Source organism: Caloenas nicobarica, chromosome 2 (genome assembly GCF_036013445.1).
Source record: "Caloenas nicobarica isolate bCalNic1 chromosome 2, bCalNic1.hap1, whole genome shotgun sequence".
NCBI classification, from domain to species: Eukaryota; Metazoa; Chordata; class Aves; order Columbiformes; family Columbidae; genus Caloenas; species Caloenas nicobarica.
The window spans coordinates 117,236,092-117,260,647 of record NC_088246.1 but is presented as its reverse complement, the minus strand read 5'-3'; the positions used below and the strand labels follow the sequence as shown (position 1 = coordinate 117,260,647).

The 24,556-nt window shown below is 40.6% G+C and overlaps 1 protein-coding gene across 1 annotated transcript in view; it reads right to left on the bottom strand.

The window, feature by feature from the left end:
- TAF4B (TATA-box binding protein associated factor 4b) overlaps positions 1 to 24,556 on the bottom strand; it is a 73,726-nt gene that overhangs the window by 32,762 nt on the left and 16,408 nt on the right. Inside the window, exons 3-10 of the mRNA XM_065629476.1 lie at positions 24,074 to 24,181; positions 19,658 to 19,825; positions 19,426 to 19,548; positions 17,158 to 17,247; positions 13,500 to 14,078; positions 8,020 to 8,155; positions 7,313 to 7,418; positions 1,807 to 1,976 (exon numbers count right to left, since the gene is read on the bottom strand). Of these exons, the coding sequence (XP_065485548.1) occupies positions 1,807 to 1,976; positions 7,313 to 7,418; positions 8,020 to 8,155; positions 13,500 to 14,078; positions 17,158 to 17,247; positions 19,426 to 19,548; positions 19,658 to 19,825; positions 24,074 to 24,181 (1,480 nt within the window). The remainder of the gene's footprint in view (positions 1 to 1,806; positions 1,977 to 7,312; positions 7,419 to 8,019; positions 8,156 to 13,499; positions 14,079 to 17,157; positions 17,248 to 19,425; positions 19,549 to 19,657; positions 19,826 to 24,073; positions 24,182 to 24,556) is intronic.

Below are 24,556 nucleotides of genomic sequence, written 5' to 3'. Positions count from 1 at the left end.
ATGCAATATACAGCACGCTTTCAAAAGCCATTTCGGTATTTACTGCCAAGTGGAGTGTTAAGAATGGATAAACAGTACGCTATAAAAAAAAAATAATCACCTGTTTCATTTGCCTTTGCTACTCTAACTGAAAATGAATAACAATCTCACAAGACAGGGAGAATCTACAGTGTTTTCCCAAATATGATCAAAGTGTTCCCGCTGTTTGATCTTGGCCAGTGAGCACTGGCCTGTACATTAGCTGAGTGCAAAGCTCATTTTGCTCAAGCACCTTTCAACACTTCCTCAGCAGTTTCCCACTATACCATCAGCATACTGAGATGTCAACTTAAAGACATCCCCCCAAACCTCAAGACCTCCCTCCACGTGCACACACACACTTCCTAAACCAAAGACGGCTCAGTTGAAGAGCAGAAGCGTTCATTTTCTGAACTGCTGTACTCCCTGACAGTATTCCTCCCTTTCAATCAAAAAACTTTTAATTTATGACATGAACGATTCTTCTTATTATTAGGCATAGTAGTAGTATTAATGTGGAACAGCTACCATGCCAGCCATTAACAGCCAGGCTTGTACCTTCCATCTTTCAATGAACTGTCTTCACGCCCCAAAAAAGACAGTTACTATAGAAGTACTTTATGTTTTTTGTAGAGGTCTTTATTTTTCCTTATATCTACTTCCCCCTTTACTGAATTTTGAGAAAAGCTTCTAGGCACCAGTTTCAATGCATATTTTCCCTTTTTCGCTAGTAACACAGCACTCACTTCACTCAGCTATGCCCCACGCGGCTCAGACGGCACACCTGGAGAACTAGTGCAGGACGTATTGAGGAAGCAGAGAGCATTTGCAGGTTCCATGCTCATCACAGGTGAGCTGCTTAGTTTGGTTGCATGTAGCAGGACTTTGCAACTATGTCGTTAAAGCACTGTGACAGAATTATGACTGCACATACGAACTGCAAGCTTTCCTGAGTGCTCAGCTGTAGACTCACTGTTCCAGCGTGGCAGCAGGAGCAAGGAGTTGAGCAACATTCACCCAGTTTGCTATAGAGAGCAGTGGTACCAGCCAGTGTGGTGCTATGCAAATTCATGCTCCTTGCTCTGACAATACAACATTGCTAAGCAACAGTTATTGTTTTGCTCAGAAACTAACAGCTGAAATGATACATACACCAAAAACTTTCTATTACAGCTTAGTCTCAGCCATTCAACATATATTCCACAGTATTTTTCACGGATACAGACAACTTTAACATTTCTTTCGCAGAAAATTAATGACAGACTTTCCATAGAGGGAGTCATAAACGAAGGTCTGCCCTGTGCATATTGGCAGTTTGAAACTTCTTCCTAATCACATGGCCAGGATCTAAAATGTTGGTCAACAGAGTACATATATCTGAACAGGCCGAGGAATGCAAAAGCTGTTAGAAAAGCCAGTGTAATGCATCAAGTTAGGAGCTGCAGAAATAGAAAAGCACGCTTAAGTGTCTGATTTGACTCTAGCATCTATATGGTTATGTGTTCCATTAACTTTAAGAGTAATAAAGTTGCTCAGTTGTCACATGCAAAAGTGGCATCAATTTCTTTTTTCTGGTTGTGCTTCAGACTATTTCCATGTAAAAAAGTTCAAGAATAGTTGTTTCCTAGAAGAGCAAGTAAAAAAACTCAGTATAGTTTGGTAGAAATACATGAATTGAGATGGCAGATCTTAGTTCCAGCTCTTTCTTCAGAGACTGGAGGTTGGCTGCTGAAACAGGCAAGGGCATACTACATCCATACATGTCTGTTATGTATGCTTTGTTCTCACCTATGTTCAGGATCTTCTTCTGAAGAGCTTCCGAGGAGAGAAAAGGTTCATCTGCACACGAATGGATCACTGTACCAATGAGCTCAGAGTTTGTTGCCAAAATGCACGCATTCTCCTCATTAAGATTGACCCCAGCCATAGAAGTCACATCATTTATGTCATCTTCATCTCTACTAAAGAGAAAACCAGTATTTTATGCTCTGTTCAAAATGGATAAATAGTAAAAGCCTCTCAACTATCAATAAACAGCCACATTCAGGTACCTTGGAAGCTACCCCTATACAACACGTTAGTGTGGGCATGGACATGGACAGACGGCTCCTATTAACTTTCACACTCCAGTGCATTAGCTCAAATGTTAGCTTGACTAATGCCTCAGTTGCTAGGCATAAAAACACTTTACATGAAGCTGAAATTTTGAGCAAGCTTGGAAACCAAGGACTCAGGTAAACCTGGATTAAAAGTCCCCACAAGTCCCTCACCCTGCGCCACCGTTCTTACAGCCTGGAATTTGTTCTGAAACTCTAATTCGCCAGGTAGAACCAAGAGTTGACTTAAGTTAAATACTGACTCATTGAACTTAAAAACAAGCCCATTTTCTGAGATGCCTATCCTACAAACTAAAGCTTACAGCACAACTGTATTAGCACAAACCTGATCTTCGCTCTTCTTTTAGTGAGTTCCCTTAAAAATAAGATAAAAATGCTCCTTGTCAGTAGTATACAGAACACACCAGGTCTTGCCCTTTGAATCAGTCCTACCATACAGTACTTATGTATGTAGCAGGAAGGATGCTACACTTCTGAAGAACAGCAGCAGAGCTCTAGTTCTTAACATCCATCCCTCAATTAGCTGGATTCTGTTGTAGCAGCTTTGGTCTACATGTTCAAAATAAAAACTCAAGTCTGGCGTACTTAGCGCTAACATAACTAAGATTAACTATAATCACAGCAAAGCTAATGTTATGCAAGTAGTCGGTGTGCCTCAGCTTTCTTTTTTAAAGTATAATTTTAATTAAAATACTGAATGAATTTTATATGGGTAAAGTTTTCGCAAGACTTCAGCAATGAAAATACCTAAGTTATTTTCAGTTAAGTTTAGATCATCAAAAGAAAGCCTTTTTACTTCACAAAGTGACAAAGGCCATAACGGTGGCTTCAAGGATTTAGAATCAAAACACGAGTCAGCATTATTAATACAGACAGGTGGAAGCACTCTATCTGAAGGTATTTTATTTGGAAAACAAAAGAAAACAAAAACCAGACCACCACTCTCCACCTTCAGAAAATACTGTGTGGTCTACGTAACTCTTGAATGAGGAAACTTGCTATTCTTAGGTGAAATGGGATCTCTTGGAGGCTGTCCTCTTGAGTGGCAACAGGAAGAAGCTGAAGTTATTAGAACATGGGTTTGGTTTGGACAATATTCATAAGACACAAGAAAGTGCTGGGATTTTTTTCTTAAACTATAGATGCATTTTCTCCTTTGGGCTTCAATAGGTTTCTATGGTGCAAGTCTTCTCCCACAAACTTCTAGAGAGAAGCCTGGCTAGGAAAGGAGTCCAGCCCTCCCCTACTCATCCCACCATTCATTTCTGTGTCTTCATGTCTAGGATTTCCTACGTGATTTGTTCAGGAAAAAGTAGACACAAGAGATTCTCAAACCAGCTTCATTCATTAAGCCAAATAGATATATTTTCATGACTAGGCTTGTGCCCCAAATCCATCGTGCTAAGAAAAGCATTAAACCCTTGGATTGTCAGAATGGTGACATGACCACAGTTACGATCCACAGCTGAAGTCACCTCTGCCCTAACAGCTTCCTTCCTCCTCCTACCCTTTCACAACCAGCAACCGACCAGTTCCAAGCACAAACTCATGCTCTATCAGCCTAACAGAGACCTTGATCTTTCAAGAAGTGTGTAAATGAAGCTTCACTGCATGTTAATTGAGTGTTAACTGATCTTCACAAGTACTCTCTAGTTTCTTCTTCTTAATGACCCCTACAGAGAAGCCTTTACTGGTGGCAAAGACAAGAATCCCACCGAAGTGCAGTGACTGCCACAGATCTGCTGATAAAGGAGTTTACAAAATCAGCACAACTAGCACCAAGAACGCACATCACAAGCTATCAGAGCTGCAACATTACCCTGATGGAGCTGTTTACATGGAATCCAACTAGGGATGCTTGCACCTCAGGTACAACTGTATACCACACAGCTTCAGTAAATCATTTTAGCTTTTAATCTGGCCACATACTCCAAATACTCAAGCAAGAAGGAGGTAAACTTCTATAAATCTCTCTACATATACAAGTTTCAGTTCTCTAAAACCAGCCTTTATCAGGTTACTATTTTATTTAATATTTCCATGCACAGTCTCTCTTGGGGGTACAAAAGCTTATATGCAAGTAGACATCTCTACTTGTGCTGTTTTTAATGACCAATTGTAACTTCTTCACTGTGGAATATAAGTTTGCATTAAGTCACCGAGTCACTAGCCTTGATGAAAGATTGATTTGCACCTACGAAAATACTGCTGCCCTTATTCTACTTAACTTAAAGAAACTATCATTACATTTCCTTAGAAGTTGTGCTCACTAAAGATTAATGTAAGTTTCAGTAGCCATGTAGAGTTTGTACCATTTGCTATTCTTTTTTCCTTGCTGTTCAAACAAACCTCAGTCTTTTAAAGTAGGGTATCATGTACTTCGAGTAAGCTATAAAAATCATTCTACTGAAGTGATAAATTTAAAATACTTCAGAGTATACATGCAGACATTTCTGATGGATATGGACCTGCTTTCACTTTCAGCAATGCCCCTAGAAAGCTCCTCTTCTACAACACTTCCTTTAATGTGTTTTGCATTTGATCAGGTCACACCCAGAAATCAAGAAGAGAAACTCTCCCAGTCTCCAGTGACTTAAGCTTATCAGGACACGGGGGAAAACAGAACATAGAGTTCTGAGCATCACCATGCATTAAGTCAGATTTGACATTTTGCTTAATATTCCACTGGAAAAGAAGCCTCAGCGATGCAGATACACCTCAGATCTAGTGGCCTGTCTTGGCTGAAAAGTGAGTCTGTGGCACCCTCTGGTGTTGGACCAAGGCATATGTCTTCTTGTGAATCCATCTTTATTTACTCCATTTTATACAACAGAGAAGTAGAAAGGCACACTTAGCCCAAACCTCCCTGCACTATTAGGGACAACTGCATGGGACAACAATTCCAGCAGCGCAAGAACCACCAGTGCTCCCCACCACCACTGGGCAGGGGGAGCAGCTGTCCAGATGTTTTCACTCTGCTGTCTCGCTCCTGTTTGTCTGCTAGTTGAGATTGCTGGTACCCTCCAGACAAAATGCACAAATCGGAGTTCCATGTGCTTTGGAGAACAATTCTATTAAATAAATAGATGCAAAAAGATATTTGAAGATGCAAATATATGTCTTATTTTTTACAGGGTGCTGTAACATACACTTTACAGAAGAAGTATGTGCAGCACTTTATAAAAATCTTGATGCTTTTAAAACGGACTGCCCTTTGTAATACATGCCATGGGGCAATCAAGTGCCAGTGATGCTCATGCTTAGTGGAAATAATTTCCAGAAGCTTTTTTTTAACTGCGGTGGTGGAAATCACCATTTTTTCTACTGCTCATCTCAAGCAACCAAAACAGCCTGTCAAAGAGCAGACAAGGTCAAATTGCAGCTTATTAAGTACAGCTTAGTGAGTATTACTTTCTCGAATCCTAACCTAACCTGGTCACACAATGGCAGAGAGCGTCAGGCTTGATGACACACTGCAATGTGAGTACACAGCTTGAAGTGTCACATGTACAATCACATCCATTACAAGACATGCTCTCTGCCTATAACGAGTCTCATCACAAAACCTAAAAGGGGGCCCGTGGTGCTTCTCCCCACCTCACACATGATAAGCATTTGATGGATCGCAAGTCACAAAGAAAAGCTGTGCTGGGAATACTGAAAGTCAGGACAGAAGAGAGCAAACTCCTACATGGCTTACTGGGGAACATCTGTTGCCCAGGTCAGATTAACAGTATGTAGTGCTAGACCTGCTCGGTGAGCACAGATACTTCACCTCAAGAAGCCAAAAGCTCAGGTACACACTGCCCATACCAGCGAAAGAGAGATGCACCAGGGATGCATCCAAAGAGATAAATTCTTCAGAGGCAAGAGACTCACTAGAAAAATTCAAGGCGAGTTAGAGATTTCCAATCTGAATTCTCATGGACTTAAGCTACTTTGAAAATCATAATCCAAAAGCAAGAACAGAAATTCATCTTGGATCACGACGTAAAAGGAGCGTTTTTCCTACACTAACAATTCAAGGAAGGAACTTCAAAAATTCAAACTTTTGATATATTGATATATCAGTTGATATATTCCAATTGGAAGATCACAGGAAAAAAATGTTTCTATTTTTTTGAGGGAGTTTGTTTGTTGCTTTTTGTGCTTTTAAGAAAATATTTATGAAGTGATGTTTTTTTTTTTCCAAACATCACTATCCAAAATTACATCCCAAGTTATACTCTGAAGTATGTTTCAGAAGAGCTTCAGGCAGCGGAAAAGAGCAACTGCTTTAACATCAGCTTTTCTCTTCAACTTCTGGCTACCCCTATTTTAAGTGTTCAGTGTATACTGTATGTTACTGTAACAACAGCTCTGTCGATATGAGTGCACACAAAGCTGTAGCTTTCAAGAGATATGTGAACTGGTCAACAAGACAAAGGTGTCGTGTCTGCTTTTATCCCTGGAAGAGCAACTTCAAGCTTGCCTTAAGTCATAATGCTTATGGCAGCCTGTACCTCTGTTCCAGCACCACATTTCAGAGCTCCAAAAAGTTATTTCTGCTTTTGAAAAGTTAATCAGTTACCAGAACTAAAAGCTTTAAGCATTCTTGTAATCTAAGGCCTAGAGAATATGCCAGAAGCCGTAATTAGAGGTATAGTCAGACTTTCACCCCTACATACATTAATAAGCTTGTAAGAGGAGCTAATAGAAGATTTTGAAATACAGCATAGAACTTTAGACAGGTTACCGCCCAGTCCAAATAACAGTACAATGCTATCTGTCCATCTGTAAACAGAGATTGTATCTGCTTTAATCCTATGGAGAGCTTTCAATACAAGGTAACTTTGCTTTACTTAATAGTACTTATAGGATGGATATCAATATGCCTCTTCTAGAAGTTAAAACTGATATATATTGATGCACACTGTTTATATAATTATACTCTTGTGACAGTACAATGAAAATCTAACCTCATCAAGGCAGTTTTCTTATATTAAGAATAATTAAATCTGCTATGAGGTCAAAATTTTTAGGTACTTGTCAATTAGTATTATAACATGAAAAACACCTATAATAAACAGGTTTCTAAATAAAGTTGGTTTTATTTGGACTTTGTTCCCACCTCTGTACTTGCTGTCTGTTCCTTTTGTTTCTTCCTATAGTAAAATTCTGATGTTGTATTTTTTTACCTGAAGGATGTTGTTCCATTCTCTTTTATTTTAGCATTCTGAACAGAAGATGCTTGAAGCGACAGAATTTTATTTCCTGGCAGGGTAATTTGTTTCAGAGTGGAACCTAAAACAAAACAAAGAACACATCATAGTAGAAGGCACAATATACGGTAACTACTTAATCAGTTCATACTTCCAGCAAAGGCTACTGGAGACTCAATAACAACTAATTAGGTTCATTTGAAAACCAGACACTCTAGAGTGTTACACTCTAGAAGTTCTGTATGACCAAAAACCCTACATGTTCTGAGCAAACACTGCCCTCTGTGCTGACCAGTGAAAGGTTTTAGTGAAAACTATCTGGCTGAGACAAACTCACATTATGCATCAACCTGGACCTGTCGAACAAAAAGCAGAGTCTCATGAAATTACTCTCGAAAGCATCACAGTTTAAAGGAAGTTCACTGCAAGGAGTTTACTTGTAGTATTTTAACAAGCACAAATGTTTAATTCACACATTTTTAACAGGTGCCAGAAGTAGACACGGCACTGAGTTTCTCATCAGAAATCCAAGCAGCCAATAAATATGTTCAACTTATCACACAGAGTTGGTTGCTCCTGACAGACAACCACCTTCTTACATTCCTACAATCTACAAACAGCCTGCACTTATTTCTGTACTTGAGCAGTCCTCTCCCTTCTCCACTAAAGAGGTCCCACTTTACCTGCAGAAAACTGGTTAGTTTGAATGAGTGTATTCAGTGGCATCCTTTTCTCAGCAGATGTCTGTAGGGTCAGCGTTGAGGGTTGTGGGAGCGTGGATACTTGCTTTACAATGGTTCCTGACGGTTGCTGGACTACCTGGAAGTGGAATATCCAATATCAAGAGTGAGAAGAGCTAAACATACAGAGAGGTAAATAGTATCAACATGTTCATTCAGCCATAAGTGCCGCTGGGCATGCATGCGTGTCTAGCTTTCAGCTTAAAGCAAACAGCATGCTCAGAAAAAACCTTTTTTTGTTTTTTCATTTCATCACAAGAAATTTTGACAACTGGTGGTAAGCTTTAAGCTCCAGCTCATTCAGTGAGCCCTAACAGACACTTCACCCCTGCTCTCTATTGATAACCATTTTAGATGAGTTTCACCGAGTATGACACAATCCATTACACTAAGAGGCTTTCCTCTCTGCAAATCTTGCTTAACAGTCTAACAATTGAATATTGAGTCTGCCTGCCAATAGGTTCAAAGGGGTAGGTATCACATACACCTAGTTGAAAAGAAAGAATATCAAAACAAACAGTTAGAAGTCTTGCATGAAATCCTTTTCCTATCAAGAATTAAGAGGACACGCTATAAAGTTACTAATGCATTTTTGGAGCTGCAACATCAATTGTAAATTGAGTTGCTAAGTTTCAAAGTGTTAAGCAAAAGTACACTGAACACATCAGGTAGCGGGAACATGAAGTACCAACTAGCAACACCTACAGTGAGTAGAGCCTCTACACAAAAACATCAGTACATTGCTGAAGGGTAAAAAGGAAGGGGGTTGATAGTGTTGTTTAAAGAGGCTCTTGAAAGAAACAAAACCAGACAGCAGGATGTCATCACAACACACACCTACAGGCACAGCCCCAAAATACTAATTCTTCCTCTTCGGGGGCAGCTATTAAAATGTAAGACAGTTCTAAATTGCAGCAGCCCTGAAAAGCTTCATTTCTAAGCCTCCTAGCTAGCAGAATGTGAGCTGCAGCTTTTGGTACATCATTTAGAAAAGTTCTTGATTACAAGTAGTAGACAGATGTGCTTTTACCAAAGGAGAGAATTATCAGCATCTTCAGACTGAACCTTATTTTTTTCAGGGGCAAAATGCTAACACTAATGAATTTTTAGGGTCAAGAAACTGCTTGTTCTCCAACTTCAGAGAGACTAAAGAATGCTTCTTCAGCAACGCTGCACAAGTTTAATTAAATAGAGAACTGACGTTTACTATATTTCAGAAATTAGACTGTCTCCTTCTGTCATCTAACTGCAGATTTATCAGTAAACCTCAGCAGCAAAAGCATCATACATTCACAAAAAGAAGTACTTTGTGTATCAAATAGTCAGGATACACTCCACCCATCCCCATATTAATAGCATCATCATTTGGTATAGCAGTGGTAACACAGAACAGCTGAGCTGAAGGTGATATCTAAAGACAAGACAACAGACAGTTCTTGAGAAGAAACATAAGATCCATAAGAGGAAAGAACCACGGGAGTACAGGGAAAGACTGTGGACAGGGTCAAGGCTCACACATGCAACACCTCCTCATGAAGCAGCACAGACACCAACATTTGCTTCTGTGGGGTTTTACCAAAGCACAGTTATGCCAAATCAACAGCCTAGGTGGAGATTGGGAAATAAGTAACCGAGGAGACTAGATCAAGGAGAAACAGAAAGGACGTGTTGACAGTAAAGCTGATTTTCTGTTTGCCATTCTAGCTGCTAGACTAACAAAAGCTGGAAGTCCTTGGGACTTGGAATAGGAGAGGGCAACAATCCTAGAAATTTTGACAAGGATCTAAGGACAGAAGCATTACAAAAACAGGTAACATCTGTGAGAAAGAGTTATTGTCTCTTTTCTTCAGGTTAGCAGCAAGAACTAATAAAGAAAAGGGACTACTCCTTTGTGCCCCAACAAGTAGGTTGACAGACACCAGAATAAAAAGCACCAACACGCTTAAGTAAAAGAAATGCACCACAGCAATTGGGTTGAGGCCAATTGTATGAGGTTTAACAAGCCTAAGTGCCAGGTCCTGCACTTGGGTCACAACAACCCCAAGCAGCACTACAGGCTCAGGGAAGAGTGGCTGGAAAGCTGCTTGGCAGAGAGGGATCCGGGGGTATTGATTGACAGCCGGCTAACCATGAGCCAGCAGTGTGCCCAGAAAGGCCAACAGCATCCTGGCTTGTATCAGGAATAGTGTGGCCAGCAGGACTCAGGAAATGATCGTCTCCTTGTACTTGGCACTGGTGAGACCCCACCTGGAATCCTGTGTTCAGTTCTGGGCCCCTCACTACAGGAAAGACACTGAGGTGCTGGAGAGAGTTCAGACAAGGGCAATGAGTCTGGTGAAGGGTCTGGAGCACAAGTCTGATGAGGAATGAGAAACAGCTGAGGGAACTAGGGCTGTTCAGCCTGGAGAAAAGGAGGCTGAAGGGCGACCTTATCGCTGTCTGCAACTACCTGAAAGGAGGTTGTAGCATGGAGGGTGTTGGTCTCTTCTCCCAAGTGGCAAGTGGTAGGACAAAAGAAAATGGCCTATTTTACATTCATAAAGCAAAGCCCAGAGACAGCAGAGAGATGTTGAGGTATCATCACACACTACAAACAGTAGTGCTTCATGAAGGAAGCCTCACCAGCTGAATGCAAAAGCACAAATTCAGGACAAAAAATTCTTGAAAAATCATGGGGGAGACTCTTTGTTCAAGAAAGCTCAGTTCTGAGGGCACTCAACACTACCAGCTGTCTAAGAACAAGTAGTCGAAACAGCACAAGCACTTGACTCCTTGCTTCAACCATTAGTAATGTCCAGGGAGAGCATCTCACTGGTAATTGCAGGGACTACACTGCAACACTCTTGCTCTTTATGCTTAACATGAAGTTGTAGTCTCACATCAGCTTTCTCAGCACCAGAACCCAGCAGCTGGTAATGTATGTTTTCATTTCTTGTGCTTTAACAAGAGACAAAGCAATAGTATGGCATGATATGCTTTATTTCCAATATGATACTTATTTGTAAGACAATGCCCTTAAATGAGGCTGTATTAAGAAAGTTACCAGGAAGGAACCCTACTAAACATGCAACTCTTGCAGCACAGGTGTGTGATCAATCCCAACAGCATCTCTGAAGAACAAGTCCCTTGGTGTCCACCATGCAAACCCAGAGTTCCGATAATGAAGCCACAGAAAAGAAACTTAAACGTCACATCACTCCAGTCACAATTTTGATTTTACAATACTGCGGTGCTGCATTCTTAAGCATCATCAACATTACAACAGAGCTGGCACATGAAAGTTTGCTTTATGTTCCTCCAGCACAAGAGACCTAAATTAGAAATGGGCATGCAAAGGGAGTGTATGGCAGACAGCCCTGCGGGCTGGAAAGGCAAAGAAATTGCTGGCAGTATTGTATGGACAGATTTGCACAGCTGACATGTGCTTTCTTTCAGCTGGCAGCAGGACCCTTCTGTTGAGGGAAGGTGCATCCAGATTTGTTTTCTTGTGGGAGGAAAGAGACCCTCTGTCCTTTCAAGGGAATGCACCAGGGAAACCCTAGAGGATGATGACGCTTTACTAACTTGCTCTTCGTGCTAGCAGGTTGCCTGAACAAACACCAAGCTCCTGATATGGCTTTGCTGCAAAGTGGTCAACTCAGCCCTTCAAGCATATCCAAAATCAAAATTAAACAGGTACTTTGAAGAGCAAGTATTTTAATCACCATGCCTGGGATCTACCCAAATGAGGATAAAAACATGTTTTGTATGCAATTCAATATTTGTATGGCACAGTGAAGAAAAGCAATTGCAATAGGTTGCCACGCTGCAGTAGTGGAGGAGGTAGAAGTAATTTATTGAGTTCAACAATATCATATTCAAGAAGTGTTTTGACTCCCTAGTGTAGAGTTAAGCTGCTTTGTCTATTTGTACAGATGGTCAACCTTTCCTCTGGATTACATGCCTTGCTGTGTAGCCAAACTGCTCTCCAGCCCTTCTACAACCTAAGAAACCCTCATTTTCTTCTGGCTGGAATTTCAACTTTAGTCCTCAAAGACAGTAAGGGTACCAACTCCTTCTCCAATTTTGCTTTAGCTACTACTATTGAAGACTGTTGGTAACTCTTCAGTTTGGTTGTTCGGTTGGTTTGTATTGTTTTTAAAAAACACTTGTAAAAAAGACCCCCTACCCCCTTCATATAGGTGAGTGCTTTGTTCATTTATTTAGAATTTTTTATTTAGAATGCAGGATGCTTGTATTATATCCACCTTATGCACTTTGAAAGGAAGAAAATTTTAAAAGCAAAACATTTTAGGGGTCTGAATACTGTAAATCAAGTATACACAATAAATAAACTATACAGGAAATTCACATACTAGATGACTTGCTATACCTGTGGAAAGTAAATCTAGCTTTACATGAAGACTAATGCTTTATCCTCTTTTTGAGGAACAAGTCTTTACAAGGAAGTGCTATTCAAGAATCGAGTTCTTCATCTGCCAAAGAGGGACGAGTCTCTCAAAACACTTGAGAACATTACTTGCAGGTAGACTAGTCAGACAGCATACTAAGTATCTCAAACACCCATAAAAACCTAATGTATTTCACAACGTTGCTCTTTTGGGTATACCTGTGGTCCACAGTTTGTTGATATTTAACATTAACACTAGCAAGAAGTTAACCTGTGCCAAGAAAAAAAAAAATGTTAACACATTGCTTTCGCAGGTATTGTTTTAATAAGACATTTATCCCTCCTGGAATTTGCTAGCTAACAAGACCTGATAGAAAAAGCTCACTTTAGGATGACTTCATAATTAAAATGTCTTAGTAAATCTGGAGGTCAGAGCTCTGCTCTGAAAAGCTCCTTCAGCTAGTTTGTACATTTCAGTTAACATATCACTAAACATCACCAAGCCACCTGTGCCTGCAAAGTATCCAGGATAGGAACTATCAAGCTAGAGACTGGAATCCTTGGCAGCCAGCTGAGGCACAGCCCTAACAGGCCATCTAATAGTAATTAACATAAGCATTCCATCAGCAATTTCTGTTTCTGACACTTGCATTTCCTGCCTTTTCTTTCAGATGCCAACCTAGCCCAGCTGCACACACAGCAAGGGTCAGAACTCACATTCCCTTGTGTCTCAAGCTGGACGTTCAGCCTGCTAGAACGGGTGGCCAGCGTGTCTTGCAAGAGACTGAGCTTACAGCTTGGCTTTAGATTCACCTTTTCAGCAAGGGCTCAATATCCCTAACTATGGAAAACAGAACTGATTAACTCATGACAGACTAGCTTCTGGTTAAGTCCTAACAGACTAGCTTCACATGTTAAACAAAAACCAAAACAAACAAACGAAGCTAAGATCCAGATTGGTGTCCTCTTCCCAAAATGGTAAGAGTCAAAGTAAAGAAGCCCGGTTACAGAGAAGCAGAGAAATTCATCTTACCAACTGTTTCACTTTAACCACCTGCTGAGCACCCACTGACTGCGCAACAATGGAGTTTGGCTGTGAGATTTTAATACTGATTGGGGTTCCGGCAACTGGTTTCAGAGGCTGGAGAGGGGTTGTCGCTGAAGATGTCGCTGTAGAGACCAGCACTGGCTTTGCAGACTGGAGAGAGGACTTTGCTACCACCGAAGTGAAGACGGGCTTGACATTTTGGACAGCTGTCAGCCCTGGTGTTGCTGTGGTTGTGGTGAGGACTGAAGCTGCAGGCCGAAGAGATGCTGTCACCACCACAGAGGCAGGAACGGGCTTCACAGTCTGCACAGAAGCTGTCGTCGACACAGTGACAAGGACTGGTTTGATAACCGGAGAGGCTGTGACTGTTACAGAGGCAGACACTGGTTTTATAACTGGAAGAGAACCTGTTGCCACAGCTGAGGTTGCCACTGCTGTTGAAGGAGCTGGTGCTGCAGAGGTACAAGTCAAAACAGTTTCTTGTGTTGGAGCCGACTGCTGCATACACTGCTGGATAAAGCTCTGAGCATTGGGCATTAGCTGCCGTAAGGCAAGCATGCTTTTCTAGAAGAAAAACGAAAAAACACTGGATGTAACATCAGCAGAGTCTTCCACAATACTGATACATTAGCAACTGAATATCCTTCCTCATCTTCCAATTTAATTTTTCATGAGACAATAAACTGCTTATTCTAAACAAGTTTTGCTAGAATTCAGGCACCCTTAAACTGATGACAATACTGCTCAGTGAAGACCACAAGAATCACCAACAGAACCTGAGCAAAGGTCAACAGTCACCACAGCTTCACTGCATGTAGCAAATTCCATCTATAGAGAAACTCACCCATAACTTTGTTCTTTTGTTTAGATTTTTTGAATTTGAAATTTGTGTTCTAGAAAAAGAACACTTTAAGTGTTTCACTAACTCAAAAAAAAAAAAATCTGTTTCGCCAGAAATCCCTCCTATATTGTAACAGCTGTGTTTATTCCATGGAGCCTGTCTGACAGAGAACTACAAATTATCCAATGAAGTCAGAAACAAGCTCGAAAGATATGAGCACTTCCATATCAATACAGCTGGATCTACACTAGGGGGGGATACCACTTTAATAATGCCTGTATAGCTGCAGCAGCACAACTTAAGCCAGATAGTTCCCTGCAACAAGAGAACATTAGCAAAGGTATCCTGGAAGATCTGTTTTATTACAGCTATGTTTGAGAAGGTTAATGGACAGAATAATCTTCAAGCCCTCTACAGATTTTTCTCCTTGACTATTTGCAATCTATTACGGTTTAGAACCAGGGGAAATCAGTCCTGCAGCTCCCTGTATATTCTCACAAACCTTTTATCTCCCCTCCTAACAGTTTTTGAAGTTTGTAAGAGTCTCCGGCACAGTACTGTTGCTATGGGCTTTGTGAAAAAGGAACATGTTTCACATGCTAATATACTGAGTGAACAAACTGTTTGGACATCTAGACCTTCTGTGGCACATATATCTTTAATGTTCACTTCCTTTTCTTTTAAAAGGCTGCTCAGCTTTCCTCATGCTCCTGATGCAATTTATTTACCAAAAGGATCCAGTAGAGATATGAAAACCAAGCAGGCTTTACAGCCAGAGCCACTGTACTTTTTCACCTATTGGAACAGACAAACAAAACACTTACAACAACTTCATCAAAAACCTGCAGCTCAAAGATAAGAGGCGAGTCCAGAGAGTCCTCTCTAGAATTCCACTTCACTGGCTAGAAGTGAATTGGCAACAAGCTGTATCACATTTCTTTCCAGACTGAGCTGGAAGCGTTTCCCCCACAAACAAGGCCAGCACCGATCCTCGTAGCACCTTAGAGAAGTGCTCCTGAAGTCACCTTCCATTTGGCACTCGGTCCTGTCACAGCTGCTCAGAGTTACAGACCAGAGCTAACTGATGTGTGTTAACTACACATTTTTAAGGCATTTTGGGAAAAAAAAAAAAACAACCAAAAACCAAACAACAACAACAACAAGGCATTTTGAAAAAACAAACAAACAATCAGGGTGCAAGAAATTTTAAAGGATGGGTAACACTACAAAATCTCCTAACTTTGACCATGATGGTGTCTAAACAATGTTTCTGAAGTCACAGTATTTCTTTATCAATATAGCATGCAACAGGGAGAGAGCACCCTGTCAAGGAAAAACGTGCAACAGCTCTGCTGTGATGGGTCAGGGTCTGACCCACGCTGATGAACCCAACTTAACTCCTGTGGAACTGCCTCGAGGTCCGTGCACCACACATAGCAGCTCTCCACATTGTGGGATGGCTTATGAACCCCAGCTGAGCACCTCCACGAGTGCATGAGGACACCAGTGTGCCCACATCCAGTGGGGTTCATCAGCCAGGGCCCTGCAGAAGGCAGCTACGCTATGTCTGAAGCCAAACTTGGCCTAGCAGTTAGTGGAGCTCTGCTGAGACTCCATGCAGCTCACAGAAAACCTGTGCCAGTCACGCTGACCCTGCATCCACAACCCGCTCCTTCTGTAGCCAGAAGGATGCAGAAAGGCCCATACTCTGAGCTTTTGCCTTTTTTTTTTTTAAGCTTTTGCATAAGCCTTTAAGAAGCCTCCAGGGAATTAAACAGAGAAGTAAGTTAACTAATATGAAAATTTTATATCAAGCCCTGCAGAAAAGACTGTAGTCTTCCAGACTCATGGCAAACTTTCCAGCAAAGCATTTAAAGGCTGCCACTGTAACAAATATATTCATCCCACGCTTTAGCAGATTAACATCAGCCACCTAAAGTAATATCAACACTATCACATGAATTGTTACATGTGCTGTCAAATACTAAGGAACAAGACAAACTCCAGAAAACCTCTGTCCCAGCTTTAGCACTGAACTATTATTCCTTGATTCTCAACTGTGCCTATAGTGAATGGCAAGCAAAAGTACAGATCTATAAATCCTAACAATAATATGTGCTTTGCAACTAAATATAACCAAGTTTTCTATGTTTCCACTGGAATTTAATGCTTCCTATACAACAAAGATGTTCATTTTAATTTTGATTGTTAATAAATTCCATTTTAAAAGGACAGCAATTTTTAATTTACATTATTATTGGCTTGAATAGAGGTAGAGTTATCCTGAGTTACTCTTCCTAAGTTGCATTAGTCCTGTCAGACCTTCTGGAGAAAGGAATGGGTTATTTTCTGCCTCCACTTAAGCATGAACCAGCAGACAGATGAATACTAGTTCACATAGATTCTTTAAGCTTAAATACTGCATAAACTGTGCACAGCCTCCATTTTCAGTCATCTGTATTAGAATTTAGTACAGTTACAGTTTTGATGAGAAAGTAAAAGGTTATCTTAAGCAGAGCTGCTCTACTGTAAATGCACCAGCTTCCAAAACGTTAATCTCCACTAATGACTAGAGGGTAATTACTCTCCAATTTAAGAACATAGCATAAATTACTCGTCCAAAATCCTCCCTCCCTCAAAATCTTGTCTTTCCAAGAGCAAGAGTCACACAGGTCGAGGTGAAACACCATTTCCTCAGCTAACCTGAGCAAACACCTGTTTGAACGCTCTGACTCTCCTTGCCTTTTCTGGTCCTCCTCCCCCGCCTCATTAAATACTACATATCCACAATCAGACACTTACCTTGAGAAAAGGAACTAAATACGGTTGTGGAGATGACTTGAGCTCTATGTATAGTTTTTTGGTAAATTCTTCTGGCTCAATTTTCGCTTCCTAAGAGGAAAGTATAATTACATTGGTAATTTATGATTTTTTTTTTCCCAGGTGTTTTAAAGATTCATGGAAATTTACATTATCGTGGAATTGTTCAATGTCAATATTCAAATGTTTTCTTCCTCATATCTTTAAACACAAGGTTTTAGGATAGGATGATCTTGTAATTTAGATACAGTATTACCAAATGAAATTAATTTCTTAAACTCCAGGCAAGTAGCACACTTAAGGATACTTGTTCAAACACCTCACTCAAGTGAACTGATATAAACACGTTTATAAGTAGCAATGAGAACCTCATTGTTATGCAGAAATATTTAAAATCCACTCTTTTCTGTAAAGGTAGTTTATCTGCATAAGGATCAATTTAAAGAGACAGCAGACAAAAGACAACTCAGTAGTTTTTGCAAGACAATTCTAATCTAATGCACACATAGCATAATAAAGCAGAACACTTAACATTGTCTTTCGAAAGGAAGAGAAACTGAACATCAGAACATAACTTCTGCATACCATGGTAACAGTCCTCTGGCTTGCAGAGTACAGTCCCCTTTCTTAATGCTTTCTGTTCTGCCCCAACACAAACACCTGACCCAAAGTCTTGGCAGGGTTAGGAGGCTGCAGGAGACTTCTTAGGATCCTCGCGCTCACCACTTCAGTGCCACCACGACAGGGCCCAGGTGGTGGGCAGCCCCAAAAACGTTGCCCTTCCTCACCCTCCCAGGTGAGACCCTGCCAGAGAGTCACCAAGAATGTTACCTCCTCCAAGAAGGTGCAGACACACAGGAAGAGGGACCTCAGCACCAATCTCTGTCTCTGCAGAGGAATTACTCCTCTCACCCATATTCTCCTTCGGAACAACTGTTCCAAGGAGTCCCATGACCAGAGCGCAGGTTTTAACGACTGTGTATTCACAGACAAACAGAACTTACAGCAGCTCTCCTATTTAGTCGTTTGATCTGCTGCCTGTTCAGTCTCACTGAGCTTTGGATACAGCTCATTGAGGTCTCACCGACAGAGACGCAGTGATTTGGTACACTACATCTCTCTGTATAAGGCGCTTGATACCCACTTCATGAGACACTGCCTTAAGGGTCATTTTATTTCACAGTTGCCATTTACCCACTTCCCTCACACATATGAAACATTATTTTGCATTTAAATCATATACACATACTGAGTGGCAGAACAGCAGCATTTTTAAAATATAACATAAAGCAAATAAATGCACACTTAAACGATATAATAATATCTGGTAACAACTGTTCTTAAAAAAAAAAAATTAAAGTGCTGTAAGCACAAGAAGGAACAATTCTAGTATTTTCCTACATACTCAAGGTGTATAGTCCACATACTCAAAGTGTATAGTCCAGCAGGGACACAAAGGCAGAGGAAGAAGAGGAATCAAATAGTTGTGCAAAGCTGCATCTTAGAACAATCTGCTCTCTGAAATTACACTTTGTCTACACCACACTCCTCTAGACTGAAAAGTCCTTTGGTACCACTAGCAAAGCCATCCCCCTCCACCAGCCCACAGCCTTCTGCTACAGTGGAACAACAAAACAGCAGTAGTGGTCAAATGCCAAGACAAGATGTGGCAGGAGAAATCGTTACTGAGAAAACCCAGCTGTGCTGAGGTACAGCACAAAGCAGCATACGGAAGCCACCTGCAAGGTGAGAGAGAGGTTGGCAGCCACCATTATTTTCTCCATCTCATTGTCTAAAGACATAGATAAGGTCATGCTTGTTCCACTGGAGCTTCAGTATCAACCTGTAAGTCAGTTCTGTCTTGGAGTAAAGCAATAGTATGGACATAGCACTGCATTACAACCTCCATAGTAATACTCTTGCCACTGGGGACTCAAAATTACACTAACATGAAAAAAAAAAAGGCAGCTCAGACCCAGAAGCTGTGTTAACACTATGAGCTCCTGCTGCTGTCTGTTATCTGTGTGCATAAAATTAAACAGGAATGTGAAAGGGAAAAAATACAGTATGGAATCCAGTTAGAAATAAGAGTTACAAAGTAAGACTTAAAGAAGCTCAGATGTACTTGGCCACAAATCCAACTCTTCAGCTGTTAAAAAAAAAAAAAAGACAAGGAACAAAACTATAATTAAATCAATGTCAAAAATTAAATATAAATGAAGCAGAACTTTGTTTAAAAAAAAGTCTCACCAATAGATTTTGCACCAGATTCTTCACATTCTGCCCCATCTGAGAGGCTTGAGGTCCACTGGATGCCAGTTTTATTAGTGTAGCAAGAAAATTCTTGCACTTCTTCACATTCTCTAGCATCTCCTAGCAAGGAAATAAAGAGAAGATTGTTAGATGTGGCATTGGCTCTCCAACCTCTGATGAATATAGAGAATGTTAATTTTTAATTAAAAACTTTTTTTTTTTCCCTTACTGTAGAAGTGCTGGTCTGTGCTACTGTTGTGCCCTCTGCTTTCACAGAGACTGCCTTTTGGGAGACAGCTTGCGCAGGTGGTCCTGTAACTGGAAGTTTTACAGGTGTTCCAGTACTCGAAGGCTTTACAGCAGTAACTGTAGTAACACTAGCTGTTGCAGCTGCTGGCTGAAAAGAAAAATTAACACTTCTTAACCGAAGACTAACGTGACAAACATACTGTATTCTGCTAGCGTACAAGGTAGCACCCTCCCTTCACACTATTATTTAAAACATAAATAAACAATTTTTATCTTTGTTTTTAAAGTTTGGATTAATTTGCTTTGCGAGGCTCTATTTAATACAGTAAGTGACAGAACCCTCACAGCCATAATTCTGTTTTTAAATCAAGGGTGGGGGAAAGAAACGACAAAGGCTCACCCAGACTGAAGCTCTGCCTGCAACTTCAACTGAAGAGAGAAAGGTGAAGTTGTCTTGAAGAAGCCAATACATTAACTTTGCCAGGCTTGTTCAGTCTAAGACTAATGAATTTTGAACAATGCTAAGCCAGGTGATACTACTCTGAAGATAAATACAACCTCAAGTGATTATTTATCTCCCTTTCCTCCCCTGCAACTCCCCTGCCAATTGCAATATCCCTTACTCTTCCCATCACACGTGCAGTGGGCAAAGGACGTCATGTCCACTTTGGAAGGATGCATGTGCCAGCAGAAGCAGCCAGTTAAGCAAACGCACCTAACAAACCTAACGAGTTCTTCCTGCCTTTTCCTTGTGGCAGCAATTTGGCTCTCTCTGCCCAGACACAGACTCTCACAAAGTTCAGTTATCTTGAGATCTCTGTTTAAAATCAGACAGATTCAGAAGTTCCAGCAACAGGAGAGTAATGAAGATTTATGAAAAAAATAAGAACACGATTGCCTCTCTCCTTTGAAAACCAGGCTGCGTGGAAGTTTCCAGAAGAAAACTTACTAAACTGAAGTCTTTATAGTTCAGATATTAAAAACAAAAAAACAACAACAAAAACAAAAACAAAAAAAATGTCAAAACAGCACACCCAAAAAGCCTAACAGAGTTCCCATACAATGGAATGCCATATGAATAAAAGTCTGCCTCTACAAAAACCACTACTTTTGATTTCTCAGCTTGAAAACTAAAAAGCCAAATTGAACCTGCAGGTTACAGAAAAGGAGTTTCAGGTTAACATTTGAAACCTGAAGTTGGGTGCTGTTTTTCCTCCAAACCTCTCAACAGAAAGTCTGGTTTTGTAAGCCAAATTCTAGATTCAGATGTGCACATCTGCTTTCACTGACTCAACACATTTAAACATCCCAGTTTAGCCCAACAGCCACAAATTAATGCTTGCTAATTGCATTAGTGATAAGACAATACCACAAGAGCCTAACTTATCCTACCATGGATAAAACAAAAACCGATCAGAGTTGGACAGACATCATGTAGAATATCAAAGGGCTTTTAAGTCTTTCAGGACAGGGAAAAATGGTGAGAAACATTTAAAGCCTAAGCAAAACACTAGCACTTTTGTTGTTTGTTTATTTTTTTTTTCCTGGGTGTGTATCCCCCTCTCCCCAAGCTGCTGCCAGTTTGACATGAAAGAAGCAGGCAGCTACCAGTGAGCTTTCCAGCTTAGGCTCCCACTGCTGGTAACACTTCAGCAGCTCTCTGCAGGATCTTTGCCACCACTCCTGCCTCTTCCAAGGATGAGGCTCAACAGCTCTAAGACCACAGGGAGGCAAACTGGGCATAAGAATCCCACAAACAGATGGATGGGAGGAAGACAGAAGGGGACAGAGTACAGATCTGTCAAGCTGCAATGCCCTGGGCTTTTAAAAGCTGAAAACATGAGGTTCTCGGGAGCTGATCTCTTGCAAATTCCAGCATGTTTATACATCAAGACCAGAACAGCATTTTATCAGCTGAGGGAGGGAACAACAGGAAGCCTGCTGGACCCTTTTCCCAGGAAGATGAATATATGGGAATTAAATTCTGTCATTTGCTCTCAACCTTTTTCACTACCAACAATTCTCATTCTCACTTCGAGCAACAGAGAAACAGCCACCACCACAAAAAAAAAAGGCATTAATCCTGCATATTTTGAAGTCGTTTCAAGAGAAGAGGTGCTCTGCATCTAAATGAAAGTGCCCCAGCATGATGCTAATTAGATACTTTGCAGCTTCCTTATCCCATCTGGGAAGAAGGTAAAAAATAAAAACATGCAGGTATTTTGTCTAACTTCTGAGCTTAAACACTCAGGAATGTGAACAAATGGAAATATTTTTGTAGATGAGGAGAGTAACGCCAGAGTAAGTAACCAGAGACAGTTCTGCAGATAGCAGTGTTCCAAGCTGTACTTTGCACAGGATAGGAGATACACAACCAAGCCAAGGATAATTCCCTCTCCACAGTCTCCCGTGTTCTGTGTTGACATTGTACATCCACATCAACACTCCTCTTCTGTGACCTCAAAAAACTGCCAAGACTAACACCAGCAAGTTATTCTAGGACTGATGAATGAAACAGCTGCCAAAGTCAGATCCGAAGGTTCTTCCTTTCTTTCCCCAGACAATCATATGCACAGGCTCCCTTGTCAGCAGTCTTCTCTTGCCCACCCCAGGGTAAGAACTGAAGCGGCCCTGTGATGGCAGGACGTATCCATATTGCACCTATTTACTCTTTATTGTACAGATAGCTTTGCAATCCTCTGCAAAACAGGCTCCAAAGAAGCCACTCCAAACAAAACAGCACTATTCATTTTCCCTAGAGCCACCCTTCCTGATGTTTGAATCCAGCATTAGACATGTTCAAGAATCTACAACTAAAAAAATATGGCTTACAAAAAAAATACTCCATGTCTACCTCTTTAAATATCTCAGAAGTACACAAGTTAAACTGATTACCTCAAAACTGAACTAAGAAAGTACAAAAGAACCAAGTCAAAGGCAGATACAAGTTAAAAAAAAAAGAAAAATGAATAGCATGATGAACCTCAATGTTTATCCACATGAGAGTATAAGGATGCAGGTGGGTTCATCCATCAGATGGAAAAAAATCTTAACCTTCATCTTTTCTCCCCCGTGCCAGGATAGTATAGTAGATGACTACTGCTTTTATATTCTGAAGATCTCTATGCAGATAACACAAGCATGTGGTTTGCAAGCTAGTATTCCAAATTAAAAGTGGGTAAGGAATACCCATCACTGTTCTTAGGCACGAAGTGTATGTTGTTTCCATTCTAAGCAAAACAGAAAGTGTATTAAGAGAGGCCTCTGGGTTTTCCCCTTTAGCCCCAACATTATCCATCTGTAGTGAGAAGGAAGAGAGATCACAGACAGAGCTGTGAGTAGTTTTCAGTTGCTGATACAGAAGAACAGCAAGAATAAAAAAGTATAAGTCAGGCTGTTAGTTACCACCATCAGTGAACATATCCCCCAATCCTTCAAACACCCTCAAGGCCAGGAATGTATACCCAGCCTGCGGTTTTTTGAATGACTGATCCTGCTCATTTACTGAGTGCTTGGTCAACCACTATAGCCTAGTCTCCTTCAAGCTCTTGTTCACAAAAGAAATGTACAAGCCAGACTTCTTCCTAATTTCCCCTCCAGGTTATGAGGAGAACAGAATATTTTAGCTGCAGAAAGCAGCAGTTTTCCTCACACGCGATTATCCAGAAGTCTGGTTTCCACAAACAGAGGAAGATCTGTATCTAGGAGAAGTCTCACATTCTACGGGTAGTAAGAGCCCCTTCAGAAGAATCCTACAGCATTTTTCTCTGGAAAAAAAGAAATAAGACCTAGGAAATAAGACAAAAAAATTACCTAAAAATAAAGAAGTATGTCCAACCATCGTCTATTTACAGTCATATCTGTGGAACCTGTCTGCTAAATTGAATTAGAGAACAGAGGTCTTCAGCTGTGACCTTCCTTTAAGAAGGAAAAAAAGTGTAGACATGAAAACCAGCTTGACTGGTGCAGACAGTACATCTTCCCTCCAACGACATCCCAGGTATACTTTTTTTTCCCCTCTAAGGAATCAAATCAGGGAACTCAAACAGGAGAGAGCATTAGGAAGTCTCCGTCTCCCAGAAAAGCTTCAGCTAGATCTTGAAGCAGCTGTGTCATAGGGTACAAAAGCACTGGAAATGGCCCTCTTAACTATTCATTTTATCCATTGTTCATGCTCCTTCTACTGTAGTGAGAGAAGATTAACTGATGCACACTGGCAGAAGCATAATTAAATTATGCATTTAAAAAAAGACATTCACGAAAGAATTTATCATGAGGACAAAAGTTACCAGCTCGGTGAAAAACAGATTAGAGTTAGAAATAACAAGAACTCATCCATATTTTCTTCAGTTCTCTCTGTCACTTATTCCACTGGACTATAAAGCTTGCCACCTACCTGTATTACAGCAGGTGCCTGAACAGTAGAAGCCACAGCATTTGTTGTTTGAGATAATGATTTCACAGGAGTAGATGTTACTTTCTTTAGTAACTGGGTGCCAGAGTTCTTAAAAAAAAATAATTAAACGCGCAGAGAACAGTTGTCAGACAAGTCAATGACAAAACAGACACCAAAGTTAGTACCTGCTCTTGTCTAGTATAAACCGAGACACCCACTCTTACAATAGCAAAACAGGCATCATTCACATATGTAGCCCATACAGTTTAAACACCATTCAAATCTATATTTCTACCAGTTTAATACTCAAGAGCAGATTCAGAGACATTTAGACACAGTGTCTAATTAGAACAAAACAGTTAAAAGATTAGCATGTTGGCAAGACCTATGCAGATGGTTACTTTTTTTGTAGCCACTCTTACTCTTGCACGCTGACCACATTACAAGAGATGGAACCATTTAGGTAGTCAGGTTTTGTTGTTG